Source organism: Pipra filicauda, unplaced genomic scaffold, assembly GCF_003945595.2.
Source record: "Pipra filicauda isolate LSUMZ 115617 unplaced genomic scaffold, ASM394559v2 scaffold639_size243937_pilon, whole genome shotgun sequence".
NCBI lineage: Eukaryota > Metazoa > Chordata > Aves > Passeriformes > Pipridae > Pipra > Pipra filicauda.
Genome location: NW_024104797.1, coordinates 215,742 through 232,194, shown reverse-complemented (window position 1 = coordinate 232,194; position 16,453 = coordinate 215,742). Strand labels below are relative to the sequence as shown.

Sequence of the window (16,453 nt, the reverse complement as noted above, 5' to 3'; positions counted from 1 at the left end):
CACCCCCCATATTTATTACCACTTCCCCCTTTCTTCTTGCCATTATTACTTGGCACAGAGCTAATGAGCCACAGCTCCCGCAGGAGCTTCCTCTCCTCATTTTTGAGTCTCTGGGAAGCTGATTTTATTCACAACGGTCTGTACTGCCCCGTCATCCTGATGGATCCCACGGAATATTACTGAAGCAAACAGCTCAGCATCAATTCCTTGCTTTATTAGACATTTAGATGGATGTGGAACAGCAGCTGGGATAAAAGGACTATCAAACCTCAAGCTCCGGGCATATGCTGATCTCCAGGAAGAAATGGCTCCCAGGATACACAAGGCCCTGGAATTACCACAGGTGCATTACAAGGCAGCTTTACACCTTCATTGAAATATCCTGCATCGTTACCCACCGGAGAGGGGCCCATTTGTACGTCCCAGAGTAGCAGTTTTATGTCCTGATGACAAAGCACCTTTATCAGAGGATTGTTATCGGGTTGTCATCGTGTTATTGTGTCTCTAAATGGGAAGGTGGCCCTGAGTAAACAGCGTGCTTTGCAAATTCCCTGAGCACACACTTCCACGATTGTTTTTACAAGAGGGCTTCTAAGAAGCTTTTTGCAGCCTCCTGGGTGTGTGTGAGTGAGAGAGGAAGCTCTGTGTGCGTTCCTTTCTCAGTCGATTAAACGCGTGAGGACTCCGGGGCTGTTATGAAATGTATCACCCCGGGGAAATTAAGGCAAGGAAACCACAGGTTTGGGGAGTGAATCTGCACTGCAAGTGACCTCAGTCATGAAAAAAATGCAGCAGAGAAGGGGGGCAGAGTCTTGCCAGCCTCCTAAAACAGCCCTCTCACAGCCATCCCAAAGGTGGAAGTCCCAAGTTGCTGGGCGGGAAGTTCATCCAGCCCATCCAACTTCTATTCTGCATCTGGAGACCCACTCCTGGCCTCTGCCAGCCTCTCTCTCCTCTTCCTTCCAGTGCAAGGTGTCCCTGGCCATGGCAGGGGGTTGGAATGAGATGCTCTTTAAGGTCCCTTCCAACCCAAACCATTCCACTTCCCAAAGCTGGAAATTCTCCTGACCCCACCGTCCCACAGAGCCACATCACAGATGACCTGTGGCCAAAGTTTCAGCCATGAAGGTCAGCAGGGAAGGAATTGTGACACAGCCCATTGGGATGAATGTCCTTGGATTGCCACCTCTTCCCCAGGCTTCACTTCAATGGAAACTAATTCATCTGGCATTTTTACGGGAGGAATTGGATCCTGGAGGGTGCTGAGGCCTCTGATTTGCCCAGTCAGTTCATAGCACCGTGCTCTGCACCCTTCAAGCTGTGGCACCTGAAAGCTTTCCAGGAACTTGATCAGTCAGTTCCCATTCCCAACTAGTTCCCATTCCCGACCAGCTCCCATTCCAGAAAGCCTGGGCATTGTATTCTCCATCCCCTTTGTTTCGCTTGGCCTTCTGGCCCGTGGCCTCACCTCCGCACTTCTCCTTCCAGGTTTAATCCAGGAGTGTTTTATTAATCTATTTCCCAGCCCATGGCTGGAAGGGTCTGTTTTATTCCCCATTTTAATTTTCATGGTGCATAAAACACTCCTCGGCCTGACAAGGAAGAGTTACGGCCACCGAGGTGCGATTTTATGGCGACTCTTAAAACCCGTCAAAATCCAAACTTACTGAATCCCGGCTCTGGGAACACTTTAAATTCCAGCTTGATGTCACCAGCCCCAAATCTTCCCTAACCCAAAGACACTGGTGCATTCGAGAGGCTCCAAGAGAGTGATTTTTTTTAAAGTTCACGCTGTTTTTTAACTCGGTGCCTGTGCTTTATGTGGTGTTTCTGTGAATTCCATGGCGCTCACGGTCTTGGTTGACATCCTTAGATGCAAAACATGCCGTGCATTTCCCCCGGGAAAAGATCTCAAGGTATATTGGGAATGTCATAAAAGAGAGGGCAAGTTAAAAAAAAAATAAAATAAAAGGCAGGAGGTGCCTCAGGTTTTCAGGGTTTCTTTGCCCAAAATGTCAGTATCGGGGGGTCAGTAGAATCATGGATATCTTGAGTTGGAAGGGACACACCAAGATCAGCCAGTCCAACCCCTGGCCTTGCACAGACATGCCAACAATCCCACCCTGTGCCCCAGAGGATCAGCCAAACCCTCCTGGAGCTCTGGCAGCCTTGGGGCTGTGCCCACTGCCCTGGGGAGCCTGGGCAGTGCCCAACCAGCCTCTGGGGGAAGAACCTTTCCCTGAGATCCAACCTGACCCTACCCTGGCACAGCTCCAGCCATTCCCTCAGCTCCTATCAGCAGGTCTTGAGAGGGAACAGGAGGCTACAGGGACAACCTTGTTTTGCAGGAGCTCTGGAGAGAGCTCCACGAGCAACTCCCTCTCGGGAAGGCCACCAGGAACGAGCAGAGGACTGACCTTCCATGAGGGTGTGGTGGATGCTCCAGTAGACACTCAGGCAGTGCTTCTCCTTCTTCATGCCCCTCTTGCACTTGCAGCCGTAGAGCTGGCTGGAGAGCAGGGCTGTCACCGTGCTCCGGCACTGGCTCTTGGCGTCGGGGCCCAGCTTGTTGGCCCCGTTCCCGGCGATGCACTGCCGCAGGGTCCGGAATTTGGCGCTGCACACGGGGTCGGTGGTGCACGACTCGCCGGCCTGCAGGCAGTCCCTGCTCGAGCCCACGGCTTCTGCCATGCCTTCTGCAAGGAAAGCAGAGTCACAGGATATCCTGAGTTGGAAGGGACGCACATGGATCAGCCAGTCCAACCCCTGGCCCTGCACAGACACCCCAACAATCCCACCCTGTCCCTCAGAGCGTTGTCCAAACCCTCCTGGAGCTCTGGCAGCCTTGGGGCTGTGCCCACTGCCCTGGGGAGCCTGGGCAGTGCCCAACCAGCCTCTGGGGAAAGAACCTTTGGCTGAGATCCAACCTGAGCCTGCCCTGGCACAGCTCCAGCCATTCCCTGGGTGCTGTCCCTGGTCCCCCCAGAGCAGAGCTCAGTCCCTGCTCCTCCTCTTCCCCTCCCATGGAATTTTCAACTGCAATGAGGTCTCCCCTCAATCTCCTCTCCTCCAGGGAAGAGGTGTGAGGGCTATGGAGCAACCCCAGGCAGGGAATGGTTTGTATCTCCCACAGCCTCCTTCCTCTAGGCTGCCCAGAGAAGCTGTGGCTGCCCCATCCCTGGAAGTATCCCAGGCCAGGTTGGACGGGGCTTGGAGCAACCTGGGCTAGTGGAAGGTGTCCCTGCCCATGGCAAGGGGTGGGACTGGATGATCTCCACTTTCCCTTCCAACCCAAACCATTCCATGATTCCATGACAGGGTCAGCCTGGTAGCAGGATTACAAGTGACAGAAACTCATCCCTGGTGCTTCCTCTTTGCTTCTCGGAGCACAAAAAAGCTTCCCAAACCCATTCTCCTCCCTGCTTTCTCCCTCATTCCTGCTCTCCCAAGTTAACAGCAGCCCAACCCTACGGAGACCCCCGGCCTCTCCTCCTGGCACACGAATTCCCTGTGCCTACGCCTCCCTGGAGCTATGAATGGCTCTGTGTGGGTGTTCTGACACAGAGTCAGCCCACCTGTGTCCCAGGAGTTGGCCCTTGTTCCCTGTCAGCACATCCCCAGGACTCCCACTGGGTTTGTCTTGGCTTTTTCCAGGATTTTGGAAATTGTCTTCAGAGCTACTCGTGAAAATACAAAGGCGTTTGTTCCCCATTTGGGGAGGGGAGACCAAAGCATGGGAGGAAGATGTTATTTCCACGTGGGCATCAATAAATTAATTGATCAGGGCTCAGTGGAGCTGTGTCCCAGTGCCTGGAGCAGCCCAATTCCATGTTATTAATTGCTAAACCAGGCTGGACACATCCCAACTGACTCCTTAGGGATGTTCCCACCCCAAGGCTCATGACAAAGGCATGGAGGGCCAGAGGCTCAGCTGTGCTCAGCAGGACATGGTGGCATCCAGGTGGTGGAGAGGAGACAGGGCCAGGACAAGGGGAATGTCACCCCTTCCAGCTGGTGGGATGCTCTGGAGTGGTGACATAGGCTTGGGGGAGTGCTGAGGAGGGAAACCTGGGTTATGGAAGAGGAGAATCAGTTCCAGAGCCTGTAATATCATTTTCAGATCCTTCTGCACCATAAAAACAGAAACTGCTGCCATGACCTTGAAGGAGGATTTCTCAAGCACCTCCCAAAGGAGCTCCCTGTCTCTGACATAACCTGTCTTCCCTTTGGATGGGAACCAGAAGGGTGAGGATGGATAAGGTTGGGAACCCCTTTGGATAAGGTTGGGAACCAGAAGGGTGAGGATGGATAAGGTTGGGAACCAGAAGGGTGAGGATGGATAAGGTGGATGCAACTTGGTGGCTTTTTGAGCCACCCCAGTACCTGTCACTGGTGAGACCCCAGTTAGACAATATTAGAAAATCCTCCCTCCTGAGAAAACTGTGAGGCCTTGATCTCCATCTCTGAGGGTTTCATGGAATCTCTGCTCTCTCCAAGATCTACTGATCTCTTCATAAAGTCCCTTCTTTTCACCTTCCACCTGCCACCTCTCCTCAACTTCTGCACCTCCCAGTTTAGTATTTGAGCCCGGTATATCCATCTCTCTTTCCTCAGCAGTCTCAGGGTGTTTGCTAAGAAGGAGCTGCCTCTGCTGCTCTTGACTAGAGCAGAAAGCAGCAGCTGGAGTGCAGATATTTCAGTGATGTTTATGACAAACTCTGGATGAACCCACCAGGAGGTTTCCTCCCGAAATATCCCGATGGCATCTCGAATGCAAAACCTTTCATCAAACCCCAGACCATTTCCAAGTGCCTCGTGGCCAATGCCAAGCTTTCAGGTATTTCAAATCTCACAACACCTCGGATCCCAGCTCTCCCACCCCTGATTTATTCATAGACCTGGTTTATGCAGCACTCAAGGCTTGTTTGGATCTGCCAAATGTGGAGGGAGAAATTATTTCCAGCATGCAGGAAACTCTGCCTTGGGCTGTCATATATTGAAGAACTCCGAAAACAAGGAATGAGTTTCCTTGAAATATCGTTTGGGCTGCAATTTCACTGAGATCCATAAAATATCTGAACATATCCAAGCAGAATCCATAGGAATAAAGATGAAAAGTGCTTGGCTTATTTCACCCTGCCTTTCTCCAAAGGATCTGCTCTGGATGAGGATAAAGCACGGTAGGTTTCATTCTGGAAGAGATGACTTTGTCAGTGTCCTGTCAGCTGCTGGAAAAGTAGGTTAGAGCAGAAATTATGACCTTCCTTCCCCTTCTTCACTTCATGAATTGCAGAAGATACTCCCCAGGATGGTTATAAACACAACCAGCCTGTAAAAGCTGTAAAACACTTCGGGATCCCACTTTAAATAAATCAAGCAGATTGACCACTTGAGAAATTTTTAAGTAAATATATCCCCGGGCTGAGATTCGCTCCGCGGAACAAGGGCCAGGGGTGAATATTTACAGCCCAAACTCACGGCATAGAACGCCCCCAATTCAGATTTTATGGCAGGGAGCGTCACAAACGACCCGTGGCCACGTCACTTAAACCCCAAATCGTTCAGGGGCTTTCATTGTTAGAGGTGTCTTTGCAACTGAGACAACAGAACACCACGTTTCCCTCCTCGCACGGCCCCTCGGAGAGGAATTTTATGCAACATTAAGACAGAGCCTCTTAGGGGGAAAAAAAGAAATAAATCTCTGTGACTTATAAAACGGATGGTGCTCCCTACCAGGCGGGACAGGAGCAATATCAGGTGTTCTCTCCCAAAAGATGGAGTGGCCTCTCTGCTTTTCGCCTTCCAAAATAGCTCCTCGCGGGTTTTTGTGCCGCGGGATTTTCGTCCTCCCTGACCGAAAATCAGGATGTGCGCCCGACTGGGTCTTCCATGCCTCTGCTGTTCTACTAGCAGCCCTTCCAGCTCCCCCTGCTCTCTTTAAAAAGCCATTTGTCTGGAGTTTTATCCCTCTCTCGCTGCTAATTTCACGCTGTTTACGGCGGGCAGATGGAGTAATGAGTTTATTTTCCCATCCCGGGCTCCACATCTGTCTCTGCTCTCGCTCGCCTCGGTGACACTCACACAGAGCCACTTCTCCTGTGCAGGAGCGAGAGGGAAACCTGGCTCTTCCCATCTTCACAGACCCTCAGTTCCTCTCATACAGTCTTATTTTGCTCACCAAGAGGTCTGACTCTCTCCAAGGAGATGATTTCCTTCCTCGAGGAAGTGCAGGTGGGGGTGAAGAAATATGAAGGTGACCCCATGTGGGCTGGAAAAGGTGAATAAAGTGCCTGGAGAGCACCAAGGTGAGATCCTGCCACTCTCCTTTTCTGATCCAACCAATGCTTGGGCTTTGAATGTTTTAGGAGGAACCAAACCAGTTCATCCTGGGGTTTTGGGATACATCCCACTCCCCTCCAGTTCTTATATGTATTAGGTGTGAATATTTTTACAGTCCTGTTTTGAGGTGCTGGAGCGTGTCCAGGGAAGGGAACGGAGCTGGGGAAGGGGCTGGAGCAGCAAGAACAGCTGAGGGAGCTGGGGGGGCTCAGCCTGGAGAAAAGGAGGCTCAGGGGGGACCTTCTAGCTCTGCAACTCCCTGACAGGAGGGGGGAGCCCAGGGGGGGTCGGGCTCTGCTCCCAGGGAACAAGGGACAGGAGGAGAGGGAACGGCCTCCAGCTGTGCCAGGAAAGGTTCAGGTTGGACATCAGGAGGAATTTCTTCCTGGAAAGGCTTGTTAAGCATTGGAAGGAGCTGCCCAGAGAGGGAGTGGAGTCCTCGCCCCTGGAGGTGTCCAAGGTAGGACTGGCCATGGCACTCAGTGCTCTGGGCTGGGGGACAAGGTGGGGGGATTGGTCCAAGGTTGGACTCAATGATCTTGGAGGTCTTTTCCAACGTTAATGACTCTGTGATTCTGGGATTCACACACAGCCCTCCACAGTGATAACACTGTCATTATTTCCCTGACAAGCTGTTGACACCAAAACATTTGGTGTTTGCTTTCACAGTATTTGCTGCTAAGACAAGAATAACCTCCCAAAATCTCCAAGAAAGCAACAGGAGTGGTTTATTACTCCTTTAGCTTGTTTCCAGCCTTGTTCTGCCTGCAAAGGTGGGTGAATGTCTTCATAGAATCATAGAAGGTTTGGGTTGAAAGGGACCTTAAAGACCATCTTGTTCCACTCCCTGCCATGGGAAGGGACACCTTCCACTATCCCAGGTGGCTCCAAGCCCCATCTAACCTGGCCTTTATTCCAGATCTGATCTTCCAACCAGCACATAGTCCATGTAAATGGCTGGGAGAGGACACTGCAAGGAATCCTGTGCTGGTGTGAGAGACACCTGCAGAAAACAGGATCTCAACAAGAAGTGGGCACCAGACCATCCTTCTGTGTCCAGCTGCTAGAAATGGCCATCACTGGACAACCTTTGCAGGCTGGGTCAAATTAAATCAAGCCCCAAATTAACGTACTTTCTAATAGAGAACTGTAATTTCAACCTCCCCAGAGCTGCCAGAAACATGTTGTTACACACAGTCCTCCTGGAGTGAGAAACGATGGGAAATGGAGTCTTGAAGAAATATTCCTAGTATTTCCCAAATATCCATAAACCAAGAGTGATGAATGGGTTGGGATAGAGATGAATGAGGGCAGGTGGGCAGTGCAGGTGGTCCCTGCTGAACCCTGTTTGGACTGTGGGGCTTTTTATGCCATGACTTTACAGTCAAATGCTCATGATCGTGTCAGGAACAAACTCCTGTGCACAGCTCAAGTTTCCTTTCCCATTTGCTGCTGGAATAGCTGCAGAATGTGCAGAGCAGCCCCAATAAACACCAGTGGTCCTTCCCCCAAAACCTGCTCGGGAACAACCCTCCCAGGAGAGGCCTCGTCCGGAACTCACTGCTGCCGCCTGGATTTCGTGGTGCCCAGAAACCCCCTTTGGGATTTCCAAGTTTCCTGCCTGTTCTCAGTGCATGCTCAGTGTTCCCTGAACACTATTTCCTGGATGAGATGAGAGGATCTCACCCGAGCAGGACACCACCAGGCACCGCTGTCAGACCTCTGCGGGCACGGATGGTTTTACCAACACAACACACACACACTCCCCTTGAAATCCCACACTGCAAACCGATCTTTTCCTAGTGATCCCTCCCACTTGGGGAGGTGGAATTTGCTGGGAACACCTCAGGAATGTGAAGTCTGAGGGTGTCAAAGCCACACCAGAGAGTTCAGGCCAGCGACGTGCTGCGTGTCCTGAGCAGGCACCAAAAATGTGCTGCCTGGCTCTTTGCACCTCCAGCTCTGACCTTTTCTCCTCTCCCCTTCAGGTCTTTTGTCTGTGTTTGCTCCAAGCAGGACTTCACAGGAGCTGGGGAAATACAAATAACCACAGTAACATTCACTAAGTGTTTCCTTCCCCTCTAATAACTGACCCATGAAGAAAATAATTTACTCCTCGTGGGCAATCAAAGCCAGAAGGAAACACATTCCTCTGATCTCTCTTCCTGCTTGTCATAGATTTCTCCAGGACACTCAGATGCCCTCAGAGAAGCCTGAAAACTCGAGATGTCCTGCAGGTCAAGACCCCTCTGTGACAGGAATTTTATTAAGCAACTCACGGAATCAGAGAATCATGGAATGGTTTGAGTTGGAAGGGATCTTGAAGATCAGCCAGTTCCACCCCCTGCCATGGGCAGGGACACCTTCCCCTAGTCCAGGTTGCTCCAGGCCCTTTCCAACCTGGCCTTGGACACTTCCAGGGATCCAGGGGCAGCCACAGCTTCTCTGGGCAACCTGTGCCAGGGCCTCCCCACCCTCGCAGCCAACAATTCCTTCCCACTATCCCATCTAACCCTGCCTTCTTTTTCCTTCTCCTTTTGCTCCATCCCTTGTCCAAAGTCCCTCTCTCAGTCTCTTGGAGCCCCTTTAGGCACTGGAAGGTGCTGGAAGGTCTCTCCAAAGCCTTCTCTTCTCCAGGCTGAACAACCCCAATCCTATCTCGCCGCCCTTTGGCACTTTCAGGAGGATCCTCTCTGTTCTGTGAGGACTCACAATGCAAAGAAAGACTGAAATATTATGACCACAAGTGTGAAATGAAAGCCTAAGAGGGCTCAAGCGAGTTGGGTTTTAGACATCTGAGATGAACTCAATAATCCCTCCTTTTCCTTGGGCAGCCTTGAATCCCTCTCAACCGTTTCCCAAGAGGGCAAATGTCACTCTGGCTTTGATGAAGCCTGAAAAGATGAAGCCATTTATTTGCCTCCCACCAATTCAACAACTAGAACCTGTCTGGGAGAAAAAAAAATTAATAATTGTGGGCTGGGGCATCGATTGTTGGATTGTGGCTGCAAACTTTCAAGCTGGGAGAAAATCCTGAGCCCTCTGGGGGCCTGTGGTCTGGGGAAGTCACATTGTGTCTCCATTACCCTCAAGGAGAAAAGAATTAATCATGAAAACCCCTCCTGATAAACTGGGGTGAAGTCTCCCTCGATATCATGGCTCTCCTCCACTCACACATCCTTTCTGACAGGGCTTCAGCCTTTGTTTCCTAAAGATGCCCCTGGAATGCCCCCATCCTGCTGGACTGACTCAGCCAGAGGAACCACCAAATCAGCTGGAAAAAAATATCCCCCTGAAAGGAAGAGGAAAATCAGCCCAGCACGCTCAGTGCATGACCTGCGTGCAAATAACTGCATATCTATTCCAAATATTTGTGTCTCTATTCCAAATTATTGTGTATCTCTCCCAAATAATTGCGTGCCTATCCCAAATAAATTTAATCCCTCTGACCAGACACAGGGCTCAAAACTTTGGAGCATCCATGAATCCTCGTGGGTACATGTTATTCTGAAATATTGGGTGTTTCATTCAACAGGATACAACAAGTTCTGGCAGAGAACATGATCTGTGCCACACTCATTCCTTGTCAAAATTTGGGGACACCACGATACTGAGGTGTTGGGAAGCTCCAGTTCCTGATTTCTGCTGGAGCAGAGGTGCTTCCCCCATCCCAAAGCTCACCAGTTGTATCACCAACAGCAGGGTTGTGATCATTGGGATCTTAACACCTAAAAATAAGAATCCCATCCCGTGGGATAAGTGGGATATCAGCTCCTTGTGTGTCAAGATAAGAGCACATCCAGCTGGGAGCACTGAGGACAACTGAGGTCTCCAGGGCCACCGATCTCTAAATAATTAAGCAGATACATAAAAGACCACAAGTTCTACTTGAATCTGACTTTAAAATGTCCTGGGCAGTGGTAGAGACGTGACGATTCTCTGCTGAGCCCCAGTGAAGGAAATTTAGACCCAGGACAGCTCCTATGTAGGTCTGACTCTGGCTGGGTCTGCTCAATCATATCCCTTTGTCCTTTTCCCCCTTTCTGACCTCTCCTGGTCCTCTTCCAGAGCTCTCCCAGTGTGCTGGGCAGGGCTCAGCCACATCCCTGCTCACCCTAAAGATGATGAGAGTGAGGAGAAAAGGTTGGATTCCATGTTTTCTTGTGGCTTCACGTCTGGCATTTGACCTTCACATAGAATCATGGAATTATTTAGCTTGGAAAAGCCCTCTAGGATCATTGAGTACAGCGTTGCCAAGGCCACCACTAACCCACGTCCCCAAGTGCCACATCCACAGGGCTTTTGAAGACTTCCAGGGATGGTGATTCCACCATTTCCCTGGGCAGCCTTTTCCGATGCCCTGACCATATTCCAATGCCTGACCAGACCGCTGGAGAAAGCACATCCCAAGGAAGGTGACTCAATGAGAATATTGAGGATTCTCGATGTCCAAAATGATCTTTCCTCTTCCGATTAGGCTGATCCCAAGAAGACATTGTGAGCATCCCAGAGAGGAATCCATTATTTCCTTGGACAGCCACGGCACAGTGAGGCAGTGGAACTGCAGAGTCCCTGAATCTCTTGGAAAACCTTAACCTGATCACTCCAGAAAGCAGGGAAGAGAGAAAAATGTGTGTTTGGAGAGAGGGTTGTGGAAAATGCAGTGAGCACTGTTCAAAATTCCAGCTGATGGGAATATACATGGACTTTCCAGCTGTTTTGCTCTGAATGTGTATTTATTGCTGCCATTTTAAAGCAACTCTTCCCAGGTTATCAAAATCCTTGGAAGGAAAGCTGCCATTGGAAGGGGAGTTGTTATCACTTCAACCAGGTGAACCCAGAGTGACCTAAAAAAGATGGGAATCACTGGGAATGCTCCACATAGAGTGAATTCCATCTGCCCTGTGACATTTTTTTCTCTTCTTTGATGTCCCTGAGAAGAGAGGGCGACACATCAGAGCTCTCAACAATGAAAGGAACCCTCCTGGGGAATCTTTTCCTAACATTTGGCCACAGCAGCCCCAAAGACAGAAGATCATTCCCCACTGGAGGGGAAAAAGGATGTTTTGAAGCGTGTTACCACCCTGAAATGTGGCAAAAAAGGGGCATTTTTAGATGAGAAGCGGAGATTTCGAAAAGATCACAGAATGGTTTCCTCAGAGCCCCGTCCAACCTGACCTTGAACGTTTCCAGAGATGGAAAATCCACCACCTCTCTGGACAACCAACCACAACTGAAGTGCTGACGACTTGCTTGGTGCCACCATGACCTTGGTCACGAGCTGGATTTGTCAGAGAGAAAGGAAATGAAAATTCCATGTCCCTGATGTAAGTGTAAGGTAAAAAAACCCCAAAAACAAAACAGCAGAAGGATAAAAGTGTAAGGTAAGGAATAAGCAGGAGGATAAAAGTTTAAGGTAAGGAATAAGCAGAAGGATAAATGTTTAAGGTAAGGAGCATCCTGCAGATGCAGGAAGAACATGGCAAAGGTGGCACAATCATGTATAGAGACATTCAAAGACAAGTTGAGGTCTGTCCATGGGGAAATTGGGAGAATTAAGGAATAATTTAATCACAGCAGGGTTTGTGCCATCAGCAACGTGCTGGACACTCACAAGTCTCCCCTCCTTGGATCATGTGCTCAAGTTAATTATCAGTAACTGCCAGGGAGCTGATTTTCCAGTCTTTAGAGGAAAGGAAGTGCTCTGTGCTCCAGCTCCTGGTACAGGAGTGTCTCTGCTGCTTCCAAAGGCTGCGTTTCTCAAGGCAGAGCAGCGATAATGGAACATCCTTTGAGTGCAGTCCCTGAGATCTGAGACCCCCAGGGAGCTCAGTGTGGGGGTGTTCAGGCTTCCTCAAAAGTCTGCACCTGTAACAAGATTTATCTTTAAAAGGAAAACTGTGATTGAGACTGGAGAACACACTTCCACCACGTTCTCCTGCTCCCTGATTCCTTGACTGAGCTGAGAATTAAACGCTTTTCATCTCCCCCTTTGGCAAAGAGAAATTCTTCTCACGTTGCAGTTTCTGCTCATCTGCCACTAAAACAGCATCCAGGGGTCATCACCACAGAGCCTGAAGTAACTGGGCTCCTCAGACATCCTTTGATTTCCTACATGTCTTTTTATTTCTCTCTCTGTGCCTCCAGATCAGCTCAGCTCCCCAGCCCAGATTTGGATAAGCAAGGTAGCCTAATCCTCAGCTTTCCAAGCAAAAAATTTCAACTGAGGAACAATCAGTGCCTTCAAGGCAGCCTGCTCAAGTCCAGCAGAGATCCACATCTTTCTCAGCACCTGGAGTGGTTTTATACACGTATAAAATCAAACAGTTGTGATTTTTTTAACTCCCTTGGCGCCACTTTGCTTCAAATCCTTTGACTGAAGAATTCACCAACTTCGAAACTTCACCAACTTCAAAACTTGAAAACTCCTGTAAATTAAGTGTGGATGGATATAAAAAAAAAAAAAAGACCATTTCTGGTCAAATAAAGGTTTATTGTTTCTTACAGGATAATTTAATGGAAAGATCTCTAATAATGCAGTCTCAGAGTACCCTGGACAATCCAACATCTGACCCCATCATTGCTTTTTCTCTCCAAGGTAGCAACTATTGACACATTTCACAATTCAGCGTATCCATTGATCCATTTTCTGCATCCCTGGAAGATTTGTGACCACTGCAGTACATTTTTCACAATCTCACAGATCCTATAGAATAACTCGGGGCTGGAGTATTGACACCACTCATTTTTGGATCTGTGCTATCGATTACAGAAAGCTCTGATCTGGATGGATGTGCAATTCCCAAACCTTCTTCCAGTGGCACCATTAAAAGCTTTTTTTCCCCTTTTCTCTCTTGATGTGGCCTCTGGATGTTTATTCCCTACTGTGTTTGAGGTGAGAGGAATCTCTCCCACCAGATTTGCATGGCTTGTGCTGTTCTCCACATGTTCTTCAGGAACAGACACCTCAAACAATCTCAGGACGGTGCCTGTTCCCAGTTTTCCTGGTTTACACACTGCCCAGACTCCGTGGATGCAGCTGGAAAAGGAAAGCTCAGCACCCTCCTGCCTTCTTACAGGTGGATGAGCTTTTCCTTTAAGAATGGTGAATCTGGGCTTCATTTTTTGTTGGGATCCGTTTGCCCCACCTGAATATTTTCCTTTGACATCCTCTCCAGCAAAGACATCCCTCTAGACATGAAGATGCTGTTTCCATAGTTTTCCAGGACACCCAGTCCACAGGAATTCTGTCACACTGTCCTGAGTCATTCATAGAGGGATTTAATGGCCAAGTGGTTCATCCTCAAGGTGAATATTCCAGTTTAGGTTGGAAGGGGCTCTGAGCAACGTGATGTAGTGGCAGATGTCCCTGCTCACTGCAGGGGGTTGGATTAAATGACCTTTAAAGGCCTCTTCAAAACCCAAACTATTCTATGGCTCCATGGCACAACTTGCCCAAACTGAAGTGTTTGCCTTCTCCTTTCTTTGGCTTCCCAAACTCCCTAAACTCCCACACTGGCAGCTCTGTTTCATTTGAAATCCTTCTTCATAACACCCCAGAAAGACCAGGCCTCTCATTTAATTCCAGGAGCCAATCTCTGCAAACCTTTTCTTACCTGTCCAAGCAGCATCTCTGTGACCCCCTGGCTTTGGCAGAGTCTGTGTGGATGTCAGTTCATTTATTCTTCCCCCCAAACCTCTCACATTTCTGATTTCAAATCAGATTTCTCTTGTCATGCCCCGTTTTTTGACTCTTTTGCTGTCCCCCTCAACCTTTCAGGATATCATCTCCCTGAGCTGCAATGCCCTCATTCCCTTCAAATAATTCTTGCGCTTTCCTGTCGAGGTTAAAACCCAGAGGGAAACTCGTCCAAGGAACATCTCCCATCAGGGGCATTGGAAATGCAGCTTTTCAAATTCTCCTTGCTCGGGACAATTTGCAAAGAGCCAAAAGGGGGCAAATCACAGGATAAGGGAAAACACATCTCCAGCCGCTGCCTTCAAAACGTCTCCCTCGGCACACAAGGGGGAATATTTCCTCTGAATATTCCTACGGAGTTATCTGGGATCTGACCTCGGTCTGAGGGACTTGTCCTTCTTTCCTGCTGTTCCCAGGGGCAGGGATACTGCAGTGGCTTCTATTTTTAACCGTTATTGTCAGGGTTTGCAGACAGTCCAAGCCTTTCCCTTCATTTCTGCCTCGTGAGCAGAGCAGCATTTCTGGAGGCTGAAGCACTGAGGGCTTGGGATCTGCCAGCCCAGATTTCCATGCCTTGCTCACCAATTCCATTAAAGACATCCCAACATTGTATTATTTTTCCGTTCCCCCCCCTCTTTTTAACCAGATTCCTTCTTTTAATGACCTTACTCATAAACCAGGGCCTCACCTATCACTCGGCTGTGATCCACCTGCACTGCTGGTGTAATTTATTTTCAGTTTATTGAAGTTTGAGCTTAACTTAACCCCCCCTTTAATCCCAGCACTCCTATTCCCTGGTCTAAACTTCTCAGTGTATCCCTTTTTCCTGCTCCTGATTCCACCTGGTGCTTCACATTCTTTAAAGGAAAACCCAAAAAAGGATTTACACTGGGGAGAAAATGAAAACAGTCCAAAATCTTCCCATCTGTCTTGGTCTCTGGTTGCAGCCAGTTCCTATGGAGGAGATGTTGCTGAAGAAGGAGCTGATGGAGCAAGGATGAGGGTGAGGAGAGGGATGTTTGTGCTGGTGATCCATGGATGGACAGGTGATGGCTCACAAATTGGGAATAGAATGGATCTGGCATTCATGGCCATGGATTTTTCCCTCTTGAGCACAATGAAGTACAAGACCTTGGATTTCTGCTGTGGCCAAGCCAGGATATGTGGGGGGTGATGAGATGGGCAGAACTTCCAAGGGGTAAAGGTGAGATGGGCAGCAATTCCAAAGAGATAAAAGTGAGATGGGCAGCAATTCCTGGGATAAAGGTGAAATGGGCAGCAATTCCAAGGAGATAAAGGTGAGGTGGGCAGCAATTCCAAGGGATAAAGGATGAGATGGGCAGCACTTCCAAAGAGATAAAGGTAAGATGGGCAGCAATTCCAGGGAGATAAAGGTGAGATGGGCAGAACTTCCAAGGGATAAAGGTGAGATGGGCAGCAATTCCAAGGAGATAAAGGAAGAGATGAGCAGCAATTTCAAGGGATAAAGGTGAGATGGGTAGCAATTCCAAGAAGATAATATGAGATTGTCAGCACTTCCAAGGAGATAAATATGAGATTGTCAGCACTTCCAAGGAATAAAGGTGAGATGGGCAGCACTTCCAAGGAGATAAAGGATGAGATGGGCAGCAATTCCAGGGAGATAAAGGAAGAGATGGGCAGCAATTTCAAGGGATAAAGATGAGATTGTCAGCAATTCCAAGGGATAAAGGTGAGATGAGAAGGTGATAAAGGTAAGATGGGCAGCAATTCCAAGGGATAAAGGTGAAATGGGCAGCAATTCCAGGGAGATAAAGGAAGAGATGGGCAGCATTTCCAGTGAGATCAAGGATGAGATTGGCAGCACTTCCAAAGAGATAAAGCAATTTAAGGACCCAGAACCTTTTGGGAAAAGCCTTGAGAATGACACCAGGTTGCTTCTGTCATATCCCACCACACCCTCCATAGAATAAGAGCTTTTCCCTTCAAATATTGCCCTAAAATCCAGTTCCCCTCATTCCACAGAAGTGCTTATACAGAAATGTGCTCTCCCAGGAACCTGCCGGGGAGTCTGTGTGGATCAACTACGAGAAACGACAGAAAAGTAACACCTTTATCTTCCAAATTCTCATGGAGGACGAGATGCCCAAGGGGTGGACCAAGAAATACCCTTTTTTAAGCAGCAGAAGGATGAGTTACAGAGCCATCACGTGGATGAGGCTGGACAGGGAAGAGAGGGGTGACACGTGTGATGTGACCTTTCCAAGCTGTTGGGCACAAGCCCATGTGATGTGACCACAGGAGTGGCCTCTGAGCAATCCTGGCCAAGTGGGTGCTCATGAATACAGAGCTCCAAGAGGAGCAGCAAAGGCACATTTTCCACCTAAGGAGGTCTTTGAGAGCCTGTCCTGAGCCTGGGACTGTTCGATATTCCCA

The 16,453-nt window shown here is 49.0% G+C and overlaps 1 protein-coding gene across 1 annotated transcript in view; it reads right to left on the bottom strand.

The window, feature by feature from the left end:
- Window positions 1-16,453, bottom strand: part of LOC113996059 (GDNF family receptor alpha-4) — a gene marked incomplete at its 3' end in the record, with an annotated part of 72,997 nt that overhangs the window by 11,424 nt on the left and 45,120 nt on the right. Inside the window, exon 2 of the mRNA XM_039388348.1 lies at window positions 2,418-2,696. Within this exon, the coding sequence (XP_039244282.1) occupies window positions 2,418-2,696 (279 nt within the window). The remainder of the gene's footprint in view (window positions 1-2,417; window positions 2,697-16,453) is intronic.